A 27,931-nucleotide genomic window follows, 5' to 3' on the forward strand; every position below is an offset into this window, starting at 1 on the left:
ATTTTTCAAGATTTCTATATGGCTCGCAGTTTGAAATGTAAATTAAAGATGTGCTGAGACACTAAAATGGTAATCTATATGTTTAATGAACTGGAACAAGAACAAATACAATTTGAAATGAAAACATTTGAAAGTATTTAAGATGCACTTGCTTTCTTGAGTTTAATACCACTTTCTGTGCTTTAAGTGACCTTTCAGCCATAGTCTCTTACTTCTGTCTCTCCTGGGTTGATTTCATGTATTCCATCAGTGGGTTTACATGCTATTAATAATTTTACAAGCTCCTATAAGACTTAAGCACTTTAGCCAGTGGGACCAAAATGCTCAGAGAGAGGGACTTCTTGATAAAAAGGGTCCCAGCCACTTCCTTCAGTTTGCCTCAGTAAGTGATCCTCACACCACAGCACCCAGGGATATTTACAGTGGGCAAAGATGAGGGAGCCCACACCATTATTCACCTTCTCTCATGTCTCACACCCATGCTGTGTCATGTCCATTTTTGGAAGGTGCTGCATGTCACAGTGAGGGTGCTCCTTCCTGGGTGTTGGCACCCCTTCCCCAAGGCTGCTGTTACTGTCTGACATAGTCTAAGTGGACCTGTTCTTCCTGTCTGTGGCTGTCTTCTAGGCCAAACCTATTCGTGCAACAGGACAGCACGAAACGCATCATGAACTGACTGAGAGCAGTGTGGGTCTGTGTTGTACCTGGGTGCTAGCATGTCTGCTTGTTGGCCTGCCCTGCATATTTATTGTGGACTAAGGGAGGAAAATGTAAATGCATAGCCCTGCCGCTGTTTTCTTCTCTGGGTTCTCAGGCATCTCATATGTGAATGATATAGAAGCAAACAGGAGGACAATTTTAGTAGTTTTTCCCCACTGAAGGAAGTCTTTTTGCAACCAGTGACTCTGGACCTAAATGTTGGCTGAATGTCTTTGAAAAACAAAAACAAAAGGAACAAACCCCAACCAAACACCCTCCCCCCCCCAAAAAAAAACCCAAACCAAACCCAAACAACAACAAAACCCCCCAACAAACCCAAACAAACAAAACCCCAACAAACAAGCAAAAAACCCCAACAACAAAAATATCTTTTTAAGCCTATGAAGCTTACAGGTGCTGGGAAAACAGGTAAATTACAGCTCCTGTTGTGGAAATTTAGAGCATCTAAAGCTTATCTATGCTGGTACTGTTTTGCCCTTTCTATAGTGTATATATAACATGACACTAGCTATGCATCAACTATAACAAATAATATATTAGCTTAATTGATGAGCGTTTGACTTCACTTAGGTACAAACCATAAGTTGTGGCCATTCCTTTTTCCTTTTGGAAGATGTCTATAGTAAATGGGTTAATTATTTCACATGTTTTAATCTCATTTTACTTGAGCTTCTGTTGATACCAAGCCCTCTTTATGAAATGGTATTAACATTCCAGGTAGTTTCAAGTGAATCCTAGGGGAAAAAATGTATCCCATTGACTACCTTTCTTCTTTTTGAGGTGATGTCATTGCCAGTGGGTAAAGAATTCTTATTCCCAGCTGTATTACATACAGTGTGTCTCTGTTTGCAGTTGCTACTGAGTTAGAGAAGGTTCAGAAGATATGATACCTGAGGGACAAAAAAAAAAAGATGGTACTGGAATGTTACTAACAGGATTGTTTTTCTGTTTAGCATTTTACGGTTTTGTGTAACCGTGATCTTGTTTCTGTATGAATACTGAAATGAAAATTTGATTGTAATGAAAGGGTTTTCAATATGGCTCGTGTTGAAAGGCCTTTTGCAGTCACTGGGGTTATTTTGGCCAGGCTGGATGTGGCTCTGAGCAACCTGATCTAGTGTGAGGTGTCCCTGCCCCTGGCAGGAGGGCTGGAACTAGATGATCCTTGAGGTCCCTTCCAACCCTAACAATTCTATGATTATTTTTAAAAATAATTTTCCTTTCTTTAATACGTCTGAGCAAGTGACTTTGTAGTAACAAGTTTTCAGTCTTTACATGAGAATCCTTCACATGTCAGACTCCACACTATGCTAGTAACAATTCTGCCTTTATTTCAAGTAAAATCAAGGGGTTTCCTGTTGTTGCTTTCATTACTGTTTGTTTTGTGGTCTCTGCTGCTGTAGTGATGCCTCAGTAATATAATAGGCAATGTAGCAAAGACAAATCCTTTTGTTTGTTGCCATTTACTTCAGCTTTTTAGTATCTCTAAATGTAACATCTGTTAAATGGTTTTGAGGTTCCATTTCATGCTGGTATATGAGAGGGAGAGGAAGATGGTATCATGCATTAGAATTTATCAGAGGAGAGCTTTGTAAATATCAAGCATAGAAGCAGGTAAGATCACTGTTGGAAGTGATCAAAAGAAAAAGCAAAAAGTCCAATATACAAGTAAGCATCTGACTTCTGGGATTTGCTGCTCAGTTTCATTCAATGTGAAATATACTTAAAATATCAGATTAACCTGCACTTCCTGCTAGAGTAGTTGCTTCAAAATTACAATTTATGAGATGGGAATACAAAGGTCATGTTTGTTGACTTAAACTATTTTCAAGTTGACAGGGGTGAATTTATTTTTTTTCATAGAGTTTATTATTTCAGGACCGATTTATGTTAACTAATTTGATCTAGTGTCAAAATAATTTGAATGTTTTGATAAACTAGGAAATGTTTAGGTTATTTTTGGACACTTTCTTTAGTTAATGAGGAGGGATTGGTTTATTTTGGGCAAGGGGGAATTGGTTAAAGCTTAGCTTTTTATTATGCCGTTTTTCTTTTTGGATTCATGTAATTGTTTTGTTCGGAAAGGACCTTTTAAGATTTGAGTCCAACCATTATCTTAACTCTACCAAGTCTGATGCTAAAATATGTCCCTCAGCACCACATCTCTGTATCTTTGAAACCCCTCCAGGGATGGGGATTTAATCACCTTCCTGGGGAAGCCTGTTCCAATGTTTGAGAATCCTTTCAGGGAAAAAATTTCTTCTAATAAGCAATCTAAACCTCCTCTGGTGCAATTTGAGGCCACTTGCCTCTCATCCCATTGTTTCTTACTTTGGAGAAGAGACCACCACCCACCTCATTCCAACCTCCTTTCAGGTACCTGTAGAGAGCGAGGTGATCTTCCCTCAGCCTCCTTTTCTCCAGACTAAACCCCATTCCTCAGCTGCTTTTCATAAGACTTATTCTCCAGATCCTGTCATTTTGGCCATGAAATTACTTGCTCTAAGAGGCAGAAGAATTGCTTTTACATTTGAAACGAGAGTGGGAAGTTCATTCATTTCAACTTTCCAATATTTGCTATTAAATTGTTAAGAGTTGTACTGGACACTGACTTTATTAAAATTACTTTTTGTAAAGCTGGCTTTTGGACCTAGCCATAACTCATTCAGACTTAAGATTATTGGTTGATATAGTGTAAATATTATCCTTCTTTAGTTTGCCAACAGATTGCCAACAGCAAGTAATGTTGTATGTATATTTCTGAAGATGGTCCAGGCCTTTGGTGTTTTGGTATGATCTTTTCCCATTTGTTGTGCAAGGATGCATTTTGCTGCTCAAATAAGGTCATTTTGCATGTATTTTGTAAAATCACTTACTGCAGATTGTCTGCAAAACATGATTAGGTATGTTGAAGATGATGAAATTCATATCTGTATAGCTTTAGCCCTCTTTCTAGAGAAAGGCATGGCCTTTGGCTTTCTTTGTTCATGCTTTGATCATTATGGCTAATATCAGCATTCTCCATCAATTATCCAGGATGTCTAAAAAAGAAAGTTGTCCTTACCTCCTGCAGGGACAGAGGCTGTCTGCATTAAACGATATATGCTAGGAATTACCATTCAACTCCCTTGCTGTTACACCACTATGAAATGATCTCTCTGCAGCTTAATTGGTACATGATTAATCATCACTGTTTCATGGCCTTACCCACATATATATGTATTTCTGTAAGAGGTAGATACATTTCTTTTGTTCCTTCTTCTTCACAGTTACATGGGAATTGGGCTGTCAGCACAGGGTGTCAACATGAACAGACTACCAGGTATGTTTCAGCATTTATTATGTTTGCCAAGTTACTTACATTGGATAGTGGTGTTCCATAAAATAGGCTTGACCTTTCGTTGGAAGGTTCTGGTGGGCTGCAGAGAGTTAGCATTGGATCTGTGTTGTGTCTGTTTATCTGAATTATTAAAGCTTGCAGGTTAAAAGTTTAGCTTTTCTTGTATCATTGCTCCTGTGCTATTTCCCTTGACTCTTAAGTGTTATTTATGGCATTATGCCAATACCTTTTAGCAAACAAATAGATACTAAAATTGTCATCATGTTTCCAAATAAAAATAAAGCTATAGATTTCCTTGCTCTGTAAACTGAACTTCCAGCAATAAAAATGAGCTGCCGTGATAAAAGCTTTGTCAAGACATGGAGTGACCTCTCTTACTGCCAGTTTCTGTACCATTAACTTTCCAAAACTTGATAGTAAGGACGTGTCATGATTTTGACTGTTCCATTAACCTGCATGATCAGGAACAATGTCTTGTTAACAGCTGTCTGCAGGCTCTCTCCGTAGTATTTGAACAAGTTTTGTTTGTGTACATGTTGGGGTTTTAATAGATACTTAATTTTAAAAACTAAAAAAAAATCCCCAAAACAAGCCAAGCAATTTTTAACCTTTTTTTTTGTTTAAGTTGTCACTATTAGTTAAGTGTAAACTAGCATTGAATTGACCAAAGAATATCTATATTCACTTCCTTTCGCTTTGCTGTTTTCTCACCCAAATATTATGGTAGAGATCTTCATGATGACAAGTCCCAGCTGCGCTGTGAGGCCAACTAAGGGTGATAAATTATTAGTGGGTGGCATTAAATTTATTTTGAGTATGATTTAGGATGCATTGCAAATAATTATCAAAGATACTACTAATCAGTGTAACTGCAGTAATTTGGGGTATTTAATTTACTGAGAGGTGCTTAATGTGGTGCCAGCTGAAGCTACTGATCATACAGATTAAGGGTCTAAGTATGGAAAATACTTTCAAATTAACCTGTTAGGCAGCAGCTTGACAGAAGAAGAATAAATCCCCAACCTTTTACTCTTAAAAAGAACTTGAGTTGTCAGTATAAATTCTTAGAGCATGCATACATAGGTGAACTTTAGTAATTTGTATTAATGATGATGCTTTATATTATTTTAAATAGACATTGAATGGATCTGTTAGGAAGATTTTGTGGTACCTGGAAGTTTACTCCTGTTCTGTGTGGTTTTTGTTTAGTATTGAATTAGAGTGTGTGGACAGATATTTTTAAATGAGTTCAGACCAAAATTGCTGTGAATTTCATTGAGAAGTGTAACAATTAGAAGCTTCTTATGTCATTCTGCAACACATTCATCTGCAAAATTAGCACTGTATTTGCATGCATAATGATTTTTCTGCTGCCTGTGACTTCTACCTGTATTGATAATTTTTTCTTTTTTTTGTTTAATTGATTTTTAAGGGCAGCAAAGCTACTGACACTATAGACTGAAGAGTCTGCTATTATGCAGAGACTGCTTGCTGCTGAATAGTCGTTGAGAATAATGAGAAGTAGGAATGTGTTTCCTCACAGATCCATGTTTGGGTTGTAGCCAGGAAGAATTTGATTATGACACATGGCAGCAACAGTTTCACAAGATGAAAGGGGGAAGAGGAGAGCCTTCACTGCGTTATTGGGACATGTCAGATCCACATATAGCTTTTCAAATTTCGACGTTGTAGGCCAATTGCATTTTCAGTGTTGAAAATTTTGTGTGCTGGCTTAAAGAGAAAAATGTGTTATCAGAATTTGCATTACCTGTTTGTACTGCAAATGAAATTACCTGTTCAGCCATTTTGATGGTAGAAGTTGTCATTTTGTTTAAGTGAAACAGATTTGTTAGACGATAAAATCTTAGAAAGCAGAAAGCTTGAGCATAGTAACTAGCTATATTAACTTGGCTAGAATATACTAGTTTTGTATAGTCTTTCCATTATTTCAGAATAAAGGAAACAAATACATTACACATGCTTTTGTTCTCTAGGTTGGGATAAGCATTCATATGGTTACCATGGAGATGATGGACATTCATTCTGTTCCTCTGGAACTGGACAACCCTATGGCCCAACGTTTACTACTGGTGATGTCATCGGTTGTTGTGTCAACCTTATCAATAATACCTGCTTCTACACGAAGAATGGACACAGCTTGGGTATGGAGAAATGTTATCTTTACTGATAACATTGTCTGTAAGTCTGTTGTAAATCTGAAACTCTCTTCATGTCAGGACCAAAGCATTTGGATAGTTCTTTAACTAGGCTCATAATCTATGAATTAATTGAAGAATTGGGGAAGAATAATTTCCTGTATGCCACTTGCAGTAACATTCCTTGTCAATTTGGAAGGATTTGTCATAGCGTCTCATTCCACAGGACCCACACTTAGGAGCTCTGCTACTCAATCCACAAATACTATTTGATGTCTATAATGTAAAAGGTATTAAGAGTATTGGGGAAATGGAGGATGGATGCAGCTGAAATTCATTTGCTGCTGTATGAGGACACATAGCCTTTGCTAAAAGCTTGAGCCAAATAGATGTTACTTTGAATGCATGCTGAAGAACAGTGAGTGTCTTTTGGTTTCCCAGGCTGGAGTTATGACATAGTTGGGCTAAAGCTGGGAATTATGTAAGTTGTGCATAAAATGTCCATTAAGTTCTTGTGGTAAATTTTAGTTTTATGCAACACTGCAAGACTGTGATGTCAGGAGGAGGTAGAATTTAAGTTTTTGATTCAATGTATAAAATAATAATTCAGTTACTTCATCCAGTTTAATGAGCAAAGATGCAGAGTGGAAAGAAAGAAAGAAAAAAAAAATCCACTTCCTGCATTAAGGAGAAGGTAAAGCTTTGGGGAGATTTTGGAAATCTACCAAGAGGTATAGGAAGCTTCAAGTGATGAAGCTCAGAAAGAGGAAAACAGGTTTTTGTCATTGGTAGAAATGTGATAAGGAGAAAAGAGGATGGATTGAAAGAAATAATAGAAATAAGGACTCTTGATGTCAGTGTTTTATTTCCTCACATTGCTAAACATGAGGAAGGTTTGGAAAGCAGTAAAGGGAAAGACATGGTTTAAATTCTCCTATCTCAGAAGAAGGACTACCTGTTTGTTTGTTCAGGCCCTGAGCAAACAGATCTAAGTGGAGTTTTTGTGCCTTCAGTCAAAGTAGAGCTTAGGTCCCTCCAGAGGTCAAATCCAAGTAATCACTTACGTGATTCTATTCTATTGTGATTAATGTTTCTTCTACTTCCAATGAGTCTATGTACATGAACTTAATACCTGGGCACTTGAACCATACACTGTGCAGTTGTATCTTTCAGCCCTCTTTCAGGGTATATGTTAAAATGCAAGATGACATGCTCATGCTGTGTTTAGCCTAACCTTTACCTGGGTTAAAGCTGAGAAGGGTAGTCTTACCTTACTCCTTTTTTGGAACTCGTGTGCCTTCAGGTAGGTTGGATCATTTTGTTGATGACCTAGAGACACTAGTTTTTTGCTATATGGTACCATCCATGGGAAAACTAAGAAGGGAGAAGCATAACCTTCTCTTTTGGTGGAAGTCTTAAAGCAGGCCAGATTCAGCCAGCCGTGAAACAATGCTGCAAGTGATTAAAATCTGTTTAAAGAGGAGAACAGAACAGTGTAGGTGAGGAGAGGCTAGTAAAAGGTCATCCCTCATAGACAGTCTGACAAATACACTATGGATTTCAGAAGGAAACCTGACAGCTGTTCTGCCGTTGTGGGCTTTGCTAGCTTGAATTCCTGACAGAGGAAAATTGATTCTGTGTTTAGGGAAAAAAGAAATTAGACATTTTGGCTGTCTTGCTGAGTTGTTGCTGCTGCTTGTCCAGAATTCCTATATGATCATGACTTGGATGTTTGTGTTTCTTCTCTGGGCAGCAGGTGCAATCTAGAATATTGGAAATCTCTGGCTCAGCCTGAGATTCGTTGCTACATACAGGGCTAAGTAATTATTTATACAAGTGTGAAATCCTCAGTTGAAAAAACCGAAACCCAAATTCCCCTCAAAACCTTAATACCTACATGTCACTCAGTCATCGTTTGTCTATCTTGCCTACTGCCATGGGTACTTTGGAAAGGATAAGCTGGATGGCAAAATGTGCCAAACAAATTGTTAATAGCTTAGGAAAAAGGTAGGGTGTGAACAGGTAAGAAATGAAATTACAGCTTTGAGATGCGATGGGAGGAAACAGATTCACTCTATCATTCTTTTGCATCAAGAATTCAGGACAAAAGTTCAAAAACTTTGGTTTATCTTAATTTTGGAAAGGTAGTGATGCAAAATAAGTTTGAAGGAATTAGTAGACTTGAATCCTTGTGTATTTGTTAAAAACAAACAAACAAAAAGAAATACTTGCAAGAATGAAGGAAATTATGACATACAGTTAACAGAGGAGACTTCCTGATACTTTTATTAAATAAATTTAAATCCCTTTTCCCCCTCCAATTGTGTGAACTTCCTGAAGTATACAGAGGTCAGATTTTTCTCTAAATCTGAGAGAGCTATGGTCTTAAGGGTAGATGGAGCCTTGTAATTATATAACAAGATACTAAGATGTTCTGCTTGAAAACCAAAATGCTGTGACCTGGATTAGATGAAGTCTTTACCAGGCTGGTTTGGAATATTGTAGGCATGTGCTGCTGGTGTAAAGATCATGTGGATTTATGAAGAAAAGTAATAGCAAACAAGAAAAGACACTGTTAAATCTTGGTGTGTCAGCATGTCGAGACATCAAGTGAAAAAATACCTGTAGGTAGTCTTATTTTTCCTCATAATTTTAATCTGTAGCCAGAATTTTCATACTTTCTAATCTACATATCTGTATGAGTTGGCTAAATCTTATGACCTGTTTTGGGAAATAGAGGGCAAATTGAGTATTTGTGAATGATTTTTTTGATTGGTTGGTTGGTTTGGGTTTTTTTGTTTGTTTGCCAAATATTGTCCTTTATTACTCGAGCACATCAGTTGCGCCTAAAAATCATGGATGTCACTATACTTAACTCCTTATTTCTGAGCTTCCTGAACATACCATGATACCCCTAAGTAAATGAGGCTAGAATCCAGCCATGTGGAAATTAATCTTAATTTTCTCTTCATTACAGGCATCGCTTTCACAGATTTACCGGTAAGATAAGCGTATTTTCAAACACCTTTCCCTTATATTAGAAACAGATGTTTCAGATGTAACTTGCATTTGCCTTATGTTTCTTGGAAATACAACAATAATCTTCTTAAGGAATTCAAATACTACTTCTAATCATTTCAGTGGTGATGTGCTAATTAAAGCAGATATTTTTGGTTGCTGTTTTTACACAGGGGCTTTCCTTTTCAGGTTTTTAACAGGCAGTTCTAGTGGAAGTTTAGCAGCAAGTAATGCATTCAGGTCTTTAATAGATACTTTGACACGTGCAGGCCTTGCATACAAAGTCAAAGCTATATTAAACATCAGCATGGTGTGTGTGCTTACAGCTGTGTATCATATGCAGCAGTGCTGACTACTGAAGGCATGGTCACTCTAAAGTCATGCTTGATGCCTGATTTTTAAAATCTTTCCCTATACTGTTCATTCTACAAGATAAAACATACCAAAATAATTTTTTGTAAAGAAAGCTGCAGATACCTGAAGTCTAACTTTTCAGTCAGTTAAAATGTACTTTCCTTAAAATCCTTATCATTGTGTTCCCATTGCTACAGGCATGGTGCTCGAGGCACTTTGTTGTTTTTTTTCTCGTCCACTTAATTTCTGATTTAATCTGGTTAGGGCGCAGTGTGTGATGCCCTTCCATCTGGCCACCTACTCCATTGGCTGTGGCCTGAAGAAGCAAGGACAGATGCCAAGGAGAAATTAAGTCAATAACTCAGGGCACCTATCAGCCCCACCACAGAGTTGGGTGCTTTGTGCAGGAAGCCACTGTCACTGTCCTGGACAGTGCCAGCAGGGCTCCTTGCTAGTACTCTGTACCAGCACAGGAAAACTGGTACTTTAATCTAAAGTTTGAAGCTGAGCCCCTCCTCATTAGGAATGTTTGTTTTCATCTCATTAAAAGATTTGAGATTTGCGTTTTGTTGATTAGTCTAGGTAGTGCCGTGAACAATGTTTATTAAAAAAGAGTGGGGGGGGTGGGGAAGAGGTGTTGGGGAGAGAGGGAAGCGGTGGAATTGGGGGAGAGATCATCTTGGGCATGGTTTTCACAACCACAGTGTTTTCCTTCAGTTTCTGTGGGCTCACTATTCCTGCTGCCCTGCACGCTAATAACTTCTCACTGATAGCTTTAATTTGTTTAGCATATAGTTCTGTTGGTTGTATACCATTATAACATACCACCATGTCTGCAATGTAAATGTGATGTAGGTATATTTAAAAATAATAAAACAGGAACATAACACCACCCACTCCAAACCCCAACTGATTTCATTGCCATTGCTGAGATGCTAGTTGCATTTGAGATAGTTTAATTCCACCAGGCAGGTTTCACTTTTCTCATATTTGACATATTTCAGATTCGCATGGAGACCTAATCTCTAAGCAGAAAATAAAATGGAGGCAACAATAAATGCTTTAAAGTCTTTTTCTAGATACAAATCCAAGAATTCATAAGAACTTCAATGTACTGTTACAGTTCTTTTTAGGTGCTACACTTGGACTTTGAGGCTACCGAGTTCTCTATCCTGTCAGTTCTTGCCACTAAAATTCAGTGATGTTTTAAGTATCTCACCCCAAAAGGAAAATAACCCACTTTGTAAGCTTAATTTTTTGTTCTTTATTTTTGAAAAGAAACTTTAATCCTGGTCATTAAAAAACGTTTAAAAAATTTGGTATTTAATACTTTGTGCAATTGAAACAAAAAGTTGTAAACTTTAGCACAGTTTAAAAAGTTCATTTTCTGAATAGAAAATGAATGATCAGTGAGGAATTCTTCTTTTAAAATAAAGTTATGACCACTGGGAATGAAATTAATCACTCATTGTACTGCTTGATTTGTTGAAGCTGCTTTAACTGCTGGACAGATGATCCAGACGTGTTAGCTTCTTCACACTGCTAGTAGAAGTGGGGATATTACAGAGAAGAAAAGAAGAAAGTGGGGACTTTAGAATAAGAGGAATAAACTAATTAAAAACATTTCTTGCAGCCAAACTTGTACCCTACAGTAGGGCTTCAAACACCAGGAGAGGTTGTGGATGCTAATTTTGGACAACACCCATTTGTGTTTGATATTGAAGACTATATGCGAGAATGGAGAACCAAAATTCAAGCACAGATTGACAGATTTCCGATAGGAGATCGGGAAGGAGAGTGGCAAACAATGATTCAGAAGTAAGACTTTGACTATTGTTCATTTGAAAAGAAAAAGGTTAATAATTGCATGATTTCAGAGGTCTTTTAAATGTTGTGCCTATTGTGCAAACATTGCAGGTAGTATCAAAACTAGAACAAATAGTTTTGTTAACAGGTTTGATAAATATGGGTAAAATTGAGTATGAATCATTGTTTGGGAAAGAGTTATCTACATCATTACTGGAAGAAGCTGTATTTAGGTTAGACATTAGGAGGAAATTCTTCACCCTGAGGGTGGTGAGGCACTGGAACAGGTTGCCCAGAGTTGTGGAAGCTCCAACCCTGAAAGTGTTCAGAGCCAGGCTGGATGGGGCCTTGAGCAGCCTGATCTAGTAGGTGTCCCTTTCTGTTCCTCCCTGCATGGAGAATTAGATGATCTTTAAGGTCTCTTTTCAACCCAAACCATTTGATAATTCCATGAGTTAGGAGTTTGTATTGATGCCTGTAAACCTTTCATTCAGATTTGACCTGTCTCATGTGGATTGGGAAGATAAATTGCCATGGTTGCAATCAGTAGTTCTAATACTTTGGGGCTCTGGAGGCTTCTCTTTGCATTCTCAGCCTTCACCACATCAGGTTAAGAGGTGGCTGACTGGAGCCTCACTTGGAAAAACTGCTGTGGCTTTGAACTTTTTGTTTCTTCAGTGAAAACAACAAAAAAATTGTGTGCAGAAATTTCACTTCAGTGTGTGTCATGAGGAAAAAAAAAAAGGAAGAAATTGCATTACCAGGTAGTACTTAAATTGAGCCTACCTTTGGGTGATGAATTGTTTCAATTAAAATTTCTCATAATAAAATGATGCAGTGATTTTATTTTTTAATTGTTTTACTATACAGTGTTTTGAAGAAGATGCTGGGATTTAACTGAATTGTGTGACAGAAACTTCTGAGTTTTGAGTTCCTTAATTCAGTCACTTTTCAGAAAAGAGTTTTTATATTCAAGAAATTGTAGATTTTTTTAACCTGTTTTTAACTAGTGTCTCTGGGTTTTGTTTTTGTTTTAGAATGGTATCATCTTACTTAGTTCACCATGGATACTGTGCAACAGCAGAGGCATTCGCCAGATCCACAGACCAGACTGTGCTAGAAGAACTAGCTTCCATTAAAAATAGACAAAGTAAGGCTGGAAAGCACTTTGCATTCTTTTCCCCCCCCTCTCTTACGTATTGCCTGTTAAGCATCATTGTAGAATTCCTTTTCTGCTCTACTCTGTAGTACAGTTCTTTGCTGCCATGTAAAAGCTAAACATGTATGAACAGCTGGTTAAGATGAACTTCTGCACTAAGATATTGAGACTTGAGGTAGCAGAATGTGGTAAGTTAGCTGTTGTTTCTCTTAGGTGGAAAATTGTGATCCGTTTTAAAGAAATGTTTGTGAGAGCTAATGGTTAGTCATAAACAGGAATATAAAACTTGTTCTTGACAAACATTTAGACTTTTTAACTGAAAAGGGTTAGAGTTAAGAGATGACTTTTTAACTTAAATCAAATTTGAGTTTTCCTGCTTACAGATGTGAGTGGAAAAGAGGATGAGATCTAACAGCAGTTCACTTCTAACTTACTGTGACAATGCTGTTTGGCAGCCTAATTAAACAGTGCCTAATTAAACATGGAGTGCCTTCCATGTTCATTTATATCTTTGTTCGTTTAAATGCCTACACAAGCATTTGTGTAACTGCATGACACACCAACCACAGGGAGAAACTGCTCTGGTTGAAAAATAACCCCTTCCTAGGCTGTTTTTCATTTGGATCAATTTCTCTGTTGGTGGATAGAGTTGTGAGGCTGTTTGTACTTGTGCCGGGTTACAATAACAGAAGCAGCAACTAAAAGCAGGGACTGTTGTGGAAAGGTTTAGTCAGATGCACACTGGCTTGGAATTACGTCATAGGTGTGAGAGAGTAAGTTTTGGTTTTCATCAGAATTGAACATGTGGGAGTGGGATGGGATTTGGATGTTGTTGGGTTATGTTAGTTTGGCATGGGTTTATTTTTAAATGAGAAATAATTTGCAGAAGAGTGTCAGCAGTCTTAATGTGCACTCTGAGTACAAAGCAGTTGTACGCTGGCAACAAACAAAAATACTGAGTACTAATTTTAGACCTATGTAGGTAGAGTGCAGTTCTTAAACATTCCTATCAAACATTCTATGGAAGCATGATGTTTCTTTATGCTGTTTTTTTTCCTCTAAGAGAGAAACCTTGTTGATTGATGGTTGCAGTGTCTTTTAATCCTTAATTTACATGTATTGATTTGTAAGCTGTCCATTTAACTGATGGTGGTTTTGGTGAACAGAAATTCACAAACTGGTATAGCAGGATGAATGGAGAACCCATTGATACAACATAACAGCTGTATCCAAGTTTACTAGAAAAAAATCCTAATCTCTTATTTGTTTTTTGGTGAACAGGAATTCAGAAATTGGTTTTAGCAGGAAGAATGGGAGAAGCCATTGAAACAACACAACAGTTGTATCCAAGTTTACTAGAAAGAAATCCTAATCTCTTATTTGCATTAAAGTGAGTCTTCAAATTATACAGATGTGTGTTTATAGATGGCACAGTACCTTCTGAGACAAGAGAGTTACTCATTTAAAGCATTCACAGAAATTTAAAGTTAAGCAGCGTTTTCTAAAAAATGTGTATAGTTCACTTTCTTTGTGCTATATTATTTGCTACATGTAGGTTTTGTCATCGAGGTCCTGTTCTGCAGCATAATTCACATCTCACTGTAGACTTGTTCTCTAGAATTAAGTTTTGTAATTTTTTTTTTAATCCATTTTTACCAGTTTGGCTGTCAAGTGAAACTTGAATTGTAAACTGATACAGTACCATATTCAAGAAAGTTAAGAGATTTGTTGGCATGAGTTAGTTTGTTCCTCTAAATGGGTGATTTAAAGACCAGTTTAAATGCGTGGTCTCACTCCATGTCATTTAAGTAGAAACCTCTGGCTAATACTGTGGAAATTTCATATCCCAAAGAGTTCTCTTGGCCTCCCAGGAACACAATAGTCACCTTCATTCTGGCATTCTTACTTGCCAGCTGGGCTGATACTCCTGAATTTTGTATCACATAGTGCTTGAATGTGGAAAAAAATCTGCTATCTCCTGTAAGAACAAAGCACTTCAGTTTTTATGTTAAGTAACTTGGAATGTGTTTGAAGTCTGTCATGCTCAAGTGCTGAACAGAATTCACATGGTAGCGCTGCAGACATCACAGAATTCACAAAATGTGAACATTTTGATGAAAGACTTCACTTGATAATGTCAGCTGTGTTTATTATCTTTTTCTCAATCTGTCTGTCTAAATTTTGCCTGTTCTGTTGAGGCTATCCAAGCCTAAAATACAAAGCAGTAGTTCTGAGCTTCCTTAAAGTCCATAGTAAAACCTCCTTATCTAAAACAAAACTAAAGAGTAATAGCCTCTAAAGGGAAGGTTTGTATATGAGCTTGCTTTTCAAACTGTTCTCTAGTGCAAATGTTTAACGTTCAGAGTTACTGTTGAATGCCTACTGTTCCAGTGTTCTCATTTACTTTGAAATGACAGACATGACAATCTAGCAATGTACCCTTCTCAAGAAATAACCTTGCCCCTGCCAATAAAGCAAAACAGTTAAACCAAGAAAATATAGTTTAATTCTCTAACCTTGAGGGCTCAGTGACAAAATCTGTGCTCAAAGGATTATATTCCTGTTCTCCCTCACAAGCGATTGTGTATTTTTAGCCGAGTACTCCAAAATTCATTGACAATTGGTTTACTGACATCCCCCATTCTTGTTGAGTCAGACTTCTTGTATATTTAACACTAAAATGAAATCATTGATATCATTGATAAATTGAAATGTGCAACTTGTTTTATTAGCTTAACTTTTTTGCCTTCTGTTTAGGGTGCGCCAGTTTATAGAGATGGTGAATGGTACAGACAGTGAAGTGCGGTGTTTGGGAGGCCACAGTCCAAAATCTCAAGATAGTTACCCTGTTAGCCCTCGGTCATTCAGTAGTCCTAGCATGAGTCCCAGCCATGGAATGAATATTCACAATTTGGCAACAGGCAAAGGGAGCAGCACACAATTTTCTGGTAAGTTCATGTGGAGGATATACAACATGGGAGATTATTCTCTTTTATTTTATAAATGCCTATCAGGAGAAATTAAAAATACTCACAGAATGATGACGTGTGTTATTTAAGAGTTAATACTGAATGCTTTGTACTGAAGTGTCTCAGTCTCTGGGGAAATGGGAAGTGTCTAAATAGAATGAGATCTTTTTCACATGTGCTCTTGGCTTTACTAAGTGTTTGCAGAGTAAATTGCTACTGAGTTCTAAGAAATATGTGCTTCCAGGAGATGGAAGGTTCTGACACATTTTTGTTGTAATTTCAATGATAATTTATGGCTTGGGCAAGCTGGTTTAAATCCAGTAAGTGGAGTATACAATCCATTTCCTATGGTGTTTATGGAATAGTAGGAACAGCTGCTTTTGTGTAGGAAATGCCAGAAGCAAAGTGATGGAGTAAGGTAAAAGGCATTTTGCTGGCAGACAAATTGCAGTCTGCACAGTTGAAACAATTCTGGGAGAATCTACATGGTGATAAAAGATTCAGTGGGAAGCCATGAATGTTCAGAGCTGCCCTGTGTCTATGGGGAGATCCCTGTGCCTCCCACAGCACCCCTGCAGAGAAGCTGGGCATGTTAAAATACTGTGTGAATGTGTCATCTTTGAACTCGAGACTCTTAAGGTAGCAGAAGCCATCACCTTTCACTTCTGTTTCATTCTTAAATCCAAACTGGAGCCGTTTGTGGACTTGCCTTTTTTGGTTTCTTTTCCCCCTCTCTCATGGGCTTGAGTAGGAAGCCAGTGTAGCCTGGAAAGGCAACAGCTTTGCTTTTCTTCCCTCTGAGTCAAGGCTGCTATTGTGCGTGAGTGGAGGTCAACTCAGATTTTCTGTTTGTTCTTCAGGTGGTTATTGGGGTGTATTGTAGAAAGTACCTCTAACTTCCTTATCTTGAAAATAGAGGCACCACTCTGTAAGCAAGCTGATGAATGTGTTATCAGAATTGAGGTTTGGGATTTCCTGAATGGCAGCAACTAGTTTGTTTATAATATGCTGTTCCTGTGACCTGTTTCTGTATTGGAAGACGCTAAAGAGCTCCTGCTTTTGGGCTTGATAGAACTGGCAATTAAATTTGCATCAAACAGTAGCTTCTTGATTACATTTTAGAATGGCCAGAAGAGATTGTAGCCAATTTCACAGCATGGCGTAATTTTATTTAGCAAAGCATAATACTAACAATTAAAGTGATTGTATGGGGAAGGAGGGAGCTTGTATTTAAGTGTAGCAACATGTAAAGTATTTTCAGCACTAAATTCATCTATCAAGAGAATTGTAATTAAAAACTTAGTAAGATGCATGTGTGCTTCCATTCAGAATTATTACAGTGGCCTCGAAGAAGATTCTCAGACCTTTCAGAAACAGTGTATCAGTTCTAAAAAATGATCCTAAGTTGATACAGTTTTCTGTTTTACTGGTGTAAAAGTACAACTGAAAACTTAAGTAACACTTAACTTCTGCACTGTAGAAGCCTTAGAGGTTTAAATGCATGAAACACAGAAGCCAAGTGTTTGGGTTTATTTGGCAAATAAAATGTTTACTGACCAGGAGCAATTAAGCTATACTTTGTTTCTATCAATCAGTACTTAAAAATTAAGCTTGTAGATTATTACAATTATTACAACTTCTTTTCAGGGTTTGAAAGTAGTTGCAGTAATGGAGTAATATCAAATAAAGCACATCAGTCTCACTGTCACAATAAACACTCGACCACCAGCTTGAATGTACCAGAGCTCAACAACATAAATGTGTCAAGATCACAGCAGGTTAACAGCTATTCCAGGTGAATAAACTTCAGATGCTTTTAATTTACATTAAAGCTTGTGTTGTTCATGTGCTTGTATTGCAAAGAGCTTTCAGTGGGATTTGATGTGACATTTTTCAAGGACAGTTCAAACATTTTGTGTAAGGGGCCAACAGCTCATGATCGCTCTCTTGGGCTTTGGTTTTAACTTGTCAGTAGTTCAATAGACTGTTTTCTCCTGTTTGATGAAAGAAATGTAATGGATAAGAATAAATTACTTGGCTTATAGCTATTTATGGTCAGTTTTGAAGTTGTATAGTGAAGATGAACTAGTTCTCTGGCACTGACATTGATTTAAGCACGTGTGTAGGTAATGAAAAGTATCTGAATAATTCCCCATTTACAGCAGAGTCTGCAAAGTAAATACAATGGAAATGTACACTAAGTGTGGACTTCCTTCCATTGCACACAAGAATTGTTTGCCTACTGTGATCACTGTCACTTGTGCAAACACACTCCCTTCAAAGAAAGAAAACAGATATATTAACCAGGGTTAATTATGGTTGTTCATAACCAGTAAATACTAAGGTCTGGGTTGCACAGATGCAGCAGAACATAATTTGAAATGAAATACAAGAGTTTTCAGCTGCATCAAGATGGATTTCCAAAACCTCCAACTGGGATCTGGTGATGTGGTGGTGGTAATAAAGGATATTTTGGTTGGATAGTGATGATTGGGGGTGGGGGAGAACTAAGAGTCACAACTGGCTTCTTGACTTGATTTGTGTTTAACTGTTGTCTCTGCCAAAAAGCCTAGCAGTGTCCAAGGAACTTTGAGATTTTTTTCACAGGAGGAAGACAGTTCCTTGGCTGCAGTGTTGCCCAGTCAGAGAGGCCTTTTTGTTTCCTTCCTCAAAGGAAGCTGAATATCTTTGGTTGCTTAGAAGCAAGATACTAAACTTTAAAATTTAATCTTTTTGGTCTTGAGAGAGGTTTTAGGTTGTCATTCTCCATGACAAAACAGAACAGGCTAGGATGTAACTGTCAGTGAAGCTCAGTCCCCAAAGCCATACTGGCATTTTCTGAAGGTGCTTCTTTGACCTGCTGCAAGCCAAGTGTGGTGAGGAGGTGTGTAATGTTCTGGGTTGGCCTCTGAGTATCTCTTCTTTTTCTTGGTTTACTCAGTATTTGCTTTGGGTTTTTCTTTTTTTGCTCTGTAATTCCTCAGAGTAGATGAGAGATCAAGGCTTTTTGGAAAGAATTATTTACCTAAATATGATATTCTCAAAGCAAACTGTATATTAACTATGTTGTTGTTTTTTTTTTTTTTTAAATGGGAATAGTATATCTTCTAAGTGCATTTGCTTTGGTTCTGTGTATGTACAGATAATTAAAAACCGAAAGTGTTACAATACTTACTGCTGAATAATAGTGAACTCTAATATTGGCATCTGTAAATGTTATTTTACTAAAAGTTAGTTGAGAGTGCCTTAAAATTTCCCTGGGGCTCTGGTATCACCAGTTATGGGAAGAACTGTGGCCTACCTTTAGTAATATTTGAAAACAGCTTTTCAGTAGCCAAGATGGGGAGAAGTACTGTGCTGAAGTTGTGAAGATAACTGTAAGTACTTGAATGTGAGTAAAACTTTTATTACTCTCTTTTCAGCAATGATGTAGACATGGAAACAGATCACTACTCCAATGGGGTTGCTGAGACTTCATCCAATGGCTTCCTAAATGGTAGTTCTAAACATGATCACGAAATGGAAGAATGTGACACAGAAATGGGTCTGCAGTGATATTTCTTACATTTTTATTAAGTGATGGCAACAAGGTTATGTTTTTACTTGCAATGCTTCCCAACTCGATAATTAGGGATATTAGCTCCAATCTTAATTGTGTGTGTTTGTTTTGCTGTTACTAGATGTACATTTTTTTAACCACTGATTTAAGTGCTCCAATGGCAGTGTGAGAACAGGGGAAATTGTTAACTCACAGATACTGAAACTAGCATCAATTTCTAAGGAAGTACCTTTGAGAGGAAAGACCGCACTGAGAGCACACTTGGGTTAGGGTTGGCTTCTCCCTCTTCCCCCCGTCCCTTTACTACTCATGGTACGTTTGAACTCGACAGTAGGAGGGGAAATTCCAAGTCACTGGAACTGAATAAACCAGTTATTTAAGCAGACATCAATTAATAGGTAATTTAAATGAGATGTGAAAATGAGGACATCACTGGTAAACTTTTAAGAGTGCAGCAGTGTGTAGAGGTAGCTGTGAACCCTTCAGTTTCTGAGGGTGTGTGCGGCTGCAGGTTTGTGCAGCTTCCCGGTAAATGCTAGGTGACTGTTGAAAAGCGAATACAATTCTGTCACAGCCCTGAAGAGGGGAGATTCACATTGCCAGACTTTTTCCCTATGTTACACTCTAGAGCTGGATAATAACAAGGCCTCATTTCTGTGACAGAAGGAAAAAAACCAAACCAAAACAACAAAACAGGTCTTTACTCTTGCAGCCTTTCCCACAGAGGCTTGCTGTGACAGACACGAAGCAGCTACACAGGGCGCATCGCTTGTGTTGTTTTTTCTTGCCTTTGGAAAGTGATGTTCTAGTTTGGGCTGCAGCTAGCAGCAAACACTGCTGCTTGAAGACTTGTGGGTGCTTCACCTTTGTAAAAAAGATATGTGGGTCTACAACGGATGTTGTTTACTCCCCACAGTCCGAATTTGGGGGTCTTGGTGTTTGAGGTTTTGTTTCTTTTTGAAATATTTGTATTCCTCTTAGTACTGCATATGTAATGTTAAGTAAGCAGATTTTTTTTTTTTCCAGAGGTGATACGCTGGCATCTAAGAGAAAAAAGTGAAGTGGCCACTTGTAGATCCTTGTTTATAATTGTGGTCTAAATCCATCACTAGATAGCAGTGTTAAAATCAGAAAGATGAGGTTCTGGTAATTCAAGTGTACAACAAAACTCTGATTAAAAACTTGAATCCATTGATGAAAAAAGGCAAGGAATAGATAAATGCCTTTTTTTTTTTTTTACAGGTTGCTTTAGTTGTAAAAAAGGCAGAACTTTCAGAGAAGTCAAGGGCTGATTTACTGTTCATAAGCTTCATTAGTACCTTTTAAAATCACTAAGACTGAGAATATTATAGCAAACAGTAAATAAATCTATTGTAGTGTTCTGCTTGATTATAAAGACACACCTGAAATGTCCAAATTATCAATACAATACTTCTACAAGGAGTGTGAATAGTCTAAGTGATCATCTTGTAGCAACATCCCTCGTGGCTGTTTGGGAAGTTAAGGATTTTTTTGCCCTCTACTACCTCTGGATTTGGCATATCTTCAGAAGTGCAGTGCCAAAGAATAAAAAAAGGTAGAACTGTGTGGGCTTTAAATTTTCAACTCCCATAGAATTTTAAGGTAGATTTTGGTTTATAGTCTAGTTAGTTTAAAATGATCCATTGCAAAGTAAACAGCCCATTCTTTGCTGTTAGTTATCGAGTTTCTTCATGTTTATAAAGGGAGCGGTTCAGCAGCACTTGGTGTAGGAGTGTGTTATGCCAAGGGGCTCTAGCCCAATGTGCTTTCTCTCTCTCTGAGAAGGCAGATGTCATCTGGGTGAAATCAGTGCAGCTTCTCTAGATCTGTGGATTGTAACTGGCAGCTCTGTTGGTGGTGATGATGACGATATCATTTTTGCAGAAGTAGATTCAAGTCAGTTAAGACGTCAGCTTTGTGGTGGCAGCCAAGCCGCTATCGAAAGAATGATCCATTTTGGAAGAGACTTGCAAGCAATGAGTGAGCAGCTAAGAAGAGAATGTGGCAAAAACACAGCAAATAAGAAAATGCTCAAGGTATGTGTGATCTTGAAATGTGGTGTCAAGGGGAAAAACTGCTGCCCAGAAAATAATGCACACATGACAGTACTGCTCTGCTTTAATGTCTGCAGCTCTTTGCTGAGAGCAGTATTCTGGTCAGCTGTGGTATAGCAGTCTCCTGTCTGATCTGTGTAGCACAGTCACAGGGAAAATAATTCCATACTGCAATACAACCAGAGACAAATGTAGCACCTCCCTCTGTCTCATTTCTGACCATGTAGTCTGGCCTCTTGAATCCAAGTGCCATTTTCAGCAGTAATGACAAAATGAACTGCAAGGAAGGGAACTGATAGAGATGCCTAATGTGTTCTTTTTAATACTGAGGGGTGCTAATTGGTTTACCTGGATTTGAGACTGCTCTGTAAGATAATTTCACTGCTGAAGACTGACTTGGGGTGATTTTCAGGCTATTTCCCCCCCCACCTGTTACCTCTCTGTTGGGAAAAACACTGCATGCTACAATTTCTTTGTATCCTTCTGTAGTGGTGAAGGAAGCTGACTGTCCTTCATCAAATAAGGATCATCAAAAAAACACAGTGTGTGTCCAGTCACCTTTTTAATTCTGCATCAAAACTGGTGAAGGAAACCATCCCTGTTTTCACTAGTAGAATATAGCTGTGTGATGCAATAAACCCCATCTTCCCACAGGATGCATTCAGTTTACTTGCATACTCGGATCCCTGGAGCAGCCCTGTTGGAAACCAGCTTGACCCAATACAAAGAGAACCAGTGTGCTCTGTACTGAACAGTGCAATCCTCGGTAGGTGAGAGTTCCTGGCAATTCTCCAATGTGACGCATGTTGGACTCCCTTTCCTTCCATGCAGGCACCAATGCTGCTCAGCATGCACAACTGGCTGTGCTGAGTAACAAAGCATAGGAATGGTGTTGTACACTGTTAGAGGGGTAGGTCTAGGGGGATGCTAGAGTAACAGAGGTCATCCTCTGTTGCTGTGGGGCTGTTCAATGATGATGCTGTGCTGGGCATTTGAAAAGCTTCCTTTGTTGCTCCTGCCTTGTCTGCCTGTCAGAGCAAACTTGGAAAGTAAACCCAGAAATGTGAAAATGACTGATACAAGCAAGCTTAAAATGTTTCCAGTGTGCTTCTATACAATTAATTGGGTATTTTAAATGCCACTGGATTCTCTTTCAGAGACTCACAACCTGCCAAAGCAACCGCCACTCGCCCTAGCCATGGGACAGGCATCACAGTGTCTAGGATTGATGGCTCGATCAGGAATTGGATCCTGTGCGTTTGCCACGGTGGAAGACTACCTACACTAGCTATGCAGTCGGAGATCTGAAAGGTGTTGTGGCATATTCAACATGGAGAGTAGACCAGCTCTGCTGACTGGAATTTGGAGTTTTCATTATGTACTAAGGACAAGTCTGTTGCTTTATGTTGCTTCCTAGTTTACAGCATGATGCAAATGATTTCTAACTTAGTGTTAGGAGAAAATTTCCATCTTTAAACCTCTTAGACAACTAAGAGCAGAGAATATCACTGATAATGTCAGACAAATTGATAAGTACCAATCCTTGAAACGATTGTCCAAAACAGACCAAAAGTCCTGCTGCCTTGTGGTGGGATGGAAGAGAACACGGATGGATCAGCAGGTGGGTGAACACCAAGCAGGATGACTTGCCAACCTCCACCCCCATTGTTACATAGTTCAGTCAGTGTAATTTGCAAAATGCATAAACACCTGATGGTTTGGATATTATAGTGTTGATGGGAAGAAATGATATTTTTTAATGTGTACTGTAAAACTTGAATTACTCAGGAGCTGAGTGAATATGTTTGTTGCTACTTACAATCCCAAGCTGTTGATCTTAGTAGATTTTTTTTTTTTTGTTTTAACATGGTCTTTTCAACTTTGTTTCCTTGTTTAACTACAAGACAGCTTCTGTTGTGTAGACTCACCAGTTTAACTGTTGTATTATAACAGTATTACATGTCAACACAGTGTGGTTATGACCTATTTATATAAAAACCAAATATTTAGTCAATTTACAGTCTTAATTTAATCTTTGTACACCTTGCATTTTTAAAAGTGCTTAAATAGTACTATATTGCAATAAAATGTAGTGATATCATAATTAACCAGCCATTAAAAACTTACTTCTACATACATGGTAGCATGGACTTGAATGCTATGGTGCCTTGCTCCCAGAGTTCTGTCTTGGAACAGCAGTTCTCAGGTAAACCCCAGAATCAGACCCCCACCTTGCTGGTTGAACTGGAGATGCCACTTCCCTGTATCAGAACACTGCAGGACTTGAGCTGGCAGCAGCTCAGTGCTTACTGCAGGTACTAATGCGAGCTCAGTCAGCACTCCTATAGGCGGAGGGGGAAAGCTTTATTTATTTCTTGAAAGTAATCTTCAAGCTGGACAGAAGGGTCCTGCTGTGTGGGCTGTCTTAAATGGTTTTGGTATTAGAATATAGCCTTAGAGGTGCAAATAACTGAAAAATCAGGACTAAGTGATTGCTGTAAGAAATAGTCTATACAAAATTGTTCATCTTTATTCTCTGCAAAGTTATGCTGTCTCATGGAGGCAGCTCTACAAGCCTGGGCATAACACCAGCTCCAGCTGCTCTAAGTCAGGATTAAGGACACACAGTTGCTCCCCTGGCCTAGTTGCTCCCTTGGGGGAGGGAAGAGAACAGAAAAGCCAGTTTGGATATGACTTTTTGGAAATTAGTGCATTCTCTTGGCTGGTGCTGAAAGCAGAGTGATGATGAAGTACAGAAAAAATACCTTTCCATTGAGAGACTAACTTCAGTAAAAGTCCTTAGCAGCATCTTCTGTAAAAGTTCTCTTCATGTGCACTTATTAAACTGTGTTGAGAGCCACTGTTTTTTAAATCTTGTTGCTCTCTGCTTTATTTCTTGCCCTGAAAAAAAAAATAAGAAAAAGGCAAAGCTGTACCATTTTCTTAGCCCATGTAGTGCAGAAGCAGCAATCCATTGCCTGATTACTGTGACTGCAAAGCTGACAGAACTTCCTGCAATATTTTTATACAAAACAGGGGCTTCCGTGGGCCAGGGGCATAGCACTTCCATTGCTTAAGCACTACTGGAAAGCAGACACTGCCTACTAAGGACCAGTAACTTGGCCCTGGTAGTCCTGAGCCTCAGACTGTGCTGGTGTGACTTAGGGGCAGTAGGTGGCTGCAGCTAGTGTGTGTTAATGAGTCTGTCCCCGTGCCTTCCTGCAATGCCAGTATTTAGAAAGTATTTAGGAAGAGAATTTGGTGCATGCTTTGCAATTCTGGCTTTAAATTTTACATATACCTGAAATGATTTCTAAGAGCTTAGAAACTGTAGGCTGATACAACAATTAGTTTTTACCTCAAACAAGTACACACAGCTCTAGGCCCATATACAGTTTCTTAATGTACCACAAGTGAGGCAATTTTTTTCCATTTCTGTCTCAACCCCCCTCCCCAGTTGAGCACTCACTACACCTGCTGCAGTCCCTGCTAGTCTAATGCAGCCTTTTCCCTACAACACAGAAGTGAGGGAAAGTAACACACAAAAATAACTTCAGGTTCCAACTGTAACATAAATGCTAACATACTGCACAATTACCTTAGCCTATTTGCAGAAAAAGCAGAGCAGAAAGCAGCAACAAGCTAAAAACCCAAGCCAGGAGCTACTCCCCCATGCCTCCTCATCTGGCTACCCTCATAGCAGAAGACAGCCAGCATCCAAAACCCCAGAACTGAAAAGCCCCAACCAGAACTGGAGACCTCTCATGGTACAAGCTGAACTTCAAGCCCCAAAATACTTTGCTCCAGCCAGCACCTTAATTTTGAAGTTGGCATGAGCCAGGATGGTATGAATAGCAGCAGACTAAAACTCAACCTATGACACAGTCCTACAAGTTTTCTGTTACATGGCAGCAAGATACAGCCCTTGACCCCAGAAAAGTTTCATTTTTAAGAAGTGTACTTTAAGCACATCTGCATAAAGCTTTTACTGTCAATACTCACCCCAAGATTTATCCACAAACTGAACTGCCGCTTTCTTAACTGGGTTTTTCTTGTTTTCCAGGGAAAAAAACTCATTTGCTGAAATGGGAGAGGAGTATTAATTCATTACTAAGTTTAACACAGACAAATCTAGATGCAGACCCACCTCAGGAATCCTTACCCTGAATGCGGTTGGTGCCTGGTCCATAGAGCTGAGTGTTTATAAAATCTTTGGCAAGCTGCTGGTGGAGGCCTGTTGCACTCTGATCTTTTAAGCACACAGCTGTATAGTTGCCTATGGACCTGCTTGAACAGAGATGCAAATCCCTGCAGCATGGCTGCAGAATCCAGAACAATAGACACAGAGTCAGTGCTTTGATACTTGAGCACAACAGTGACAGGGGCTGGTTTCTGCTGCTCAGCCTCACTTTGCAGCAATACTAAAAAAACTGCAATAGGAACAAGACTCTCAACTTGCCACCATCTGCCTCTACATGCCCCAAATAATTCCCTGGGAGTCCTAAAAACTAGTCCTACCAGAATGCAAGTCCTCTGTAGGGACACCCATGACAAACAAAGAGAATTGAAAAAAGACTGAAATGCAGGAACTTAGTGCTCAACCACCAGACCTAGAGCAGCGCACAACAGAATGTCTACTGCTGCACTTACGACTATCTAGTTGCCTCAGAGCAGTTGTGTATATGCAATATATAAAAATTACCTGAGAGATTTCTTTTATATATATATGCATATACAGATTTTTTTTTAACAAAACGCTGAATATGAGGCATATTAAAGATTCTTTATAGTACATAAACATGCTTTCAAGGAGAGGAAGAGCACAGAGAACACCAAAGCAGAAGCAAACACAGCCCCACTGCCACTGTCATGTCCCCTCCCCAAAGCAGGCAGGAGCAGTGGGAACAGATCCTGGATCTCCTGTTTCCAGCATACCTGGTACCCTTTCTTTGCTTGTCTTTCTTCACCTGCCTTTTGGCTTTGTCTTGTCTCCCCTTTGCAGCTCTACCTCCACGGCGTTTAGCTGAAGTAAATTTAATTAGAAAACAAAATAATTCTCCAACATTATGAATCAAGAGCTGTACATGAAACAGGAATGAAATAACAATCAGGTTGTGGGAAGTAAAACATCTTTAGATAACTCCAACAGGCATTTTTCACAAAGTAACTACTAAGAGCCAGAACGTGTGGCCCTCACAGGAGTGTGAGGGAGAGGAAGCAGCAGGGACACCATCTAAAGTACCACCAGCTAGTTCTCCCCTTTCTTGGTATTCATCACATAAACCAGGACTCAAAGGACAGACATTCGCAGCTACAAGTGAAGCACAAATGGGAGTCCAGCTTCACATTTATTCTTGCCATTAAATATGGAGCAAAGCTGAGCATTCAAATCACCCTGAGCTCATTTCTTGTTATGTCAACAGCTGGTGTTGGTTTGAATAATAAAAGGGAGTAAAAGTAGCAGTTCAACCATCCAGCTTTATACCTATGTGAGAAATGGATAGAGAATCCTTTTAAAAGCCAACCTACTTATTTGTTTTTTAAAGCATTTTAAAGTACAGCTGAAGAAGGCTGGAAAACAGCAGTCAGGAATACTTAAGACTCTTGATTTTCTAATTCAGAATCTGAAAAAATTTACTAAATTTTTACAGATGCAGGTAAGTCATAGCATGATATGTAAAGCAGCAAGGTGATTAACAACTTGATCCAGAAATAGCCTTTGTAACTTCAACATGTGCTAAATATTAATTCTCTCTCTCGTTTTCTGTGCTTTTCCCACCTGCCCACTATATCTTTAAAACATCTTGGATGATTTTAACTGAAACTATTGTACAGCAAACGACTTTTGCACAAAGCTCACGAATCGGATTAAACGCGACTCCAGATTCCTCCTCAGGTACTGTTCCTCCGCAGCAGGTGGTCTGTCCGAGTTTCAGCCCGTCTAAGGGACCCCGGACACCACCCCGTTGCACGCTCCAGCCAAGAACTGACTCCCTGAGCTATGGTTAGAAGCACCGACCCAGCAGAACAAGTTCGTACCTCGGTCAGCTGCCGCAGCCGGCGCAGCAGGTCTGTGGAGTAAGGGGGAGGCGACAGGTCATTCTGAGTCACACTGCCTTCGTTCACTCAGAATCCGGTAGAGCTCCCGTTTCCACCCCGGCCCCCCCAATATCAGGGACAGAGCTCAACTCCGGCCGCCAACGCTCTCCGAACATTCCAACATCGCCCGCCCGCCCCGATTTGTCCCCTCACCGTGCGGGCGGCGCGGCAGCCAGCTCCTGCAGGACGGCCTCGGGGAGAAGCTTCCGTTTCTACGGAGGAGAGGGAGGTTAAGCGAGGCGCAGGCGCTGCTTGCCCGCCCGCCCGGGGATGAGACGGTGGTGTAGGGCAAGGGCCCCTTACCTTCTGCTCAATGAACAGCTCCTGGCGCCGCCGTCGCTTCTCCTTCAGCAGCTCCCGGTGCCTGCGGGGAGGACGGGAAGCGCCGTCAGCGCGGCCTCGGGCCGAGCGCGAGCGGCGAGGGAACGGGTGTGAGGGGCGAGGGGGTGGGGACGTGAGAACCCCTTTTGGGAGAGCTGGCTGTGTCCGTACCTCCGGGCCGCCTCCCCTACGAGCTTCCGTTCGATTTCGGCCGCCTCCTTCCCCACTCCAAAGGCCACTTCCTCCGGGGCCTCATCCTCCGAAGAGGCCGAGGCGAGAAGCCCCGCGCCTGTCGCTGCCTGCCGCCACGGCGCCATATTGCACACGCAGCTGTCGTGACCTCCGCCCCGGAAGC

At 39.5% G+C, this 27,931-nt stretch overlaps 2 protein-coding genes across 2 annotated transcripts in view; one reads left to right on the forward strand and one right to left on the reverse strand.

Annotated features, from left to right (window-relative positions):
- RANBP9 (RAN binding protein 9) overlaps positions 1-23,438 on the forward strand; it is a 40,260-nt gene extending 16,822 nt beyond the window's left edge. Inside the window, exons 3-14 of the mRNA XM_054382009.1 lie at positions 3,990-4,042; positions 6,055-6,222; positions 9,194-9,216; positions 11,222-11,406; positions 12,432-12,544; positions 13,835-13,943; positions 15,311-15,501; positions 17,170-17,317; positions 18,945-19,066; positions 20,987-21,138; positions 21,811-21,922; positions 22,314-23,438. Coding sequence (XP_054237984.1) covers positions 3,990-4,042; positions 6,055-6,222; positions 9,194-9,216; positions 11,222-11,406; positions 12,432-12,544; positions 13,835-13,943; positions 15,311-15,501; positions 17,170-17,317; positions 18,945-19,066; positions 20,987-21,138; positions 21,811-21,922; positions 22,314-22,444 — 1,507 coding nt within the window. The 3' untranslated portion in view covers positions 22,445-23,438. The remainder of the gene's footprint in view (positions 1-3,989; positions 4,043-6,054; positions 6,223-9,193; positions 9,217-11,221; positions 11,407-12,431; positions 12,545-13,834; positions 13,944-15,310; positions 15,502-17,169; positions 17,318-18,944; positions 19,067-20,986; positions 21,139-21,810; positions 21,923-22,313) is intronic.
- Positions 23,435-27,893, reverse strand: NOL7 (nucleolar protein 7). Its single transcript, XM_054381967.1, has 8 exons — positions 27,748-27,893; positions 27,559-27,619; positions 27,409-27,467; positions 27,196-27,227; positions 26,092-26,179; positions 25,319-25,440; positions 25,159-25,236; positions 23,435-24,057 (listed from the first exon to the last, which is right to left on the reverse strand). The coding sequence occupies exons 1-8, from the start codon at positions 27,891-27,893 to the stop codon at positions 23,984-23,986; spliced, it is 660 nt and encodes a 219-aa protein (XP_054237942.1). The 3' UTR covers positions 23,435-23,983.
- Between the last annotated feature and the right edge of the window lie 38 nt (positions 27,894-27,931).

This window comes from Indicator indicator, chromosome 6 (assembly GCF_027791375.1).
Source record: "Indicator indicator isolate 239-I01 chromosome 6, UM_Iind_1.1, whole genome shotgun sequence".
Classification (NCBI taxonomy): domain Eukaryota; kingdom Metazoa; phylum Chordata; class Aves; order Piciformes; family Indicatoridae; genus Indicator; species Indicator indicator.

Excerpts from the sequence above, each read along its gene's own strand:
- NOL7 (XM_054381967.1), bottom strand. The coding sequence starts at position 27,893 with ATGGCGCCGTGGCGGCAGGCAGCGACAGGCGCGGGGCTTCTCGCCTCG. Across the intron at positions 27,620-27,747 it reads GTAGGGGAGGCGGCCCGGAG|GCACCGGGAGCTGCTGAAGG; the intron begins GTACGGACACAG and ends TCCTCCCCGCAG. Across the intron at positions 27,228-27,408 it reads GCTGCCGCGCCGCCCGCACG|ACCTGCTGCGCCGGCTGCGG; the intron begins GTGAGGGGACAA and ends CTTACTCCACAG.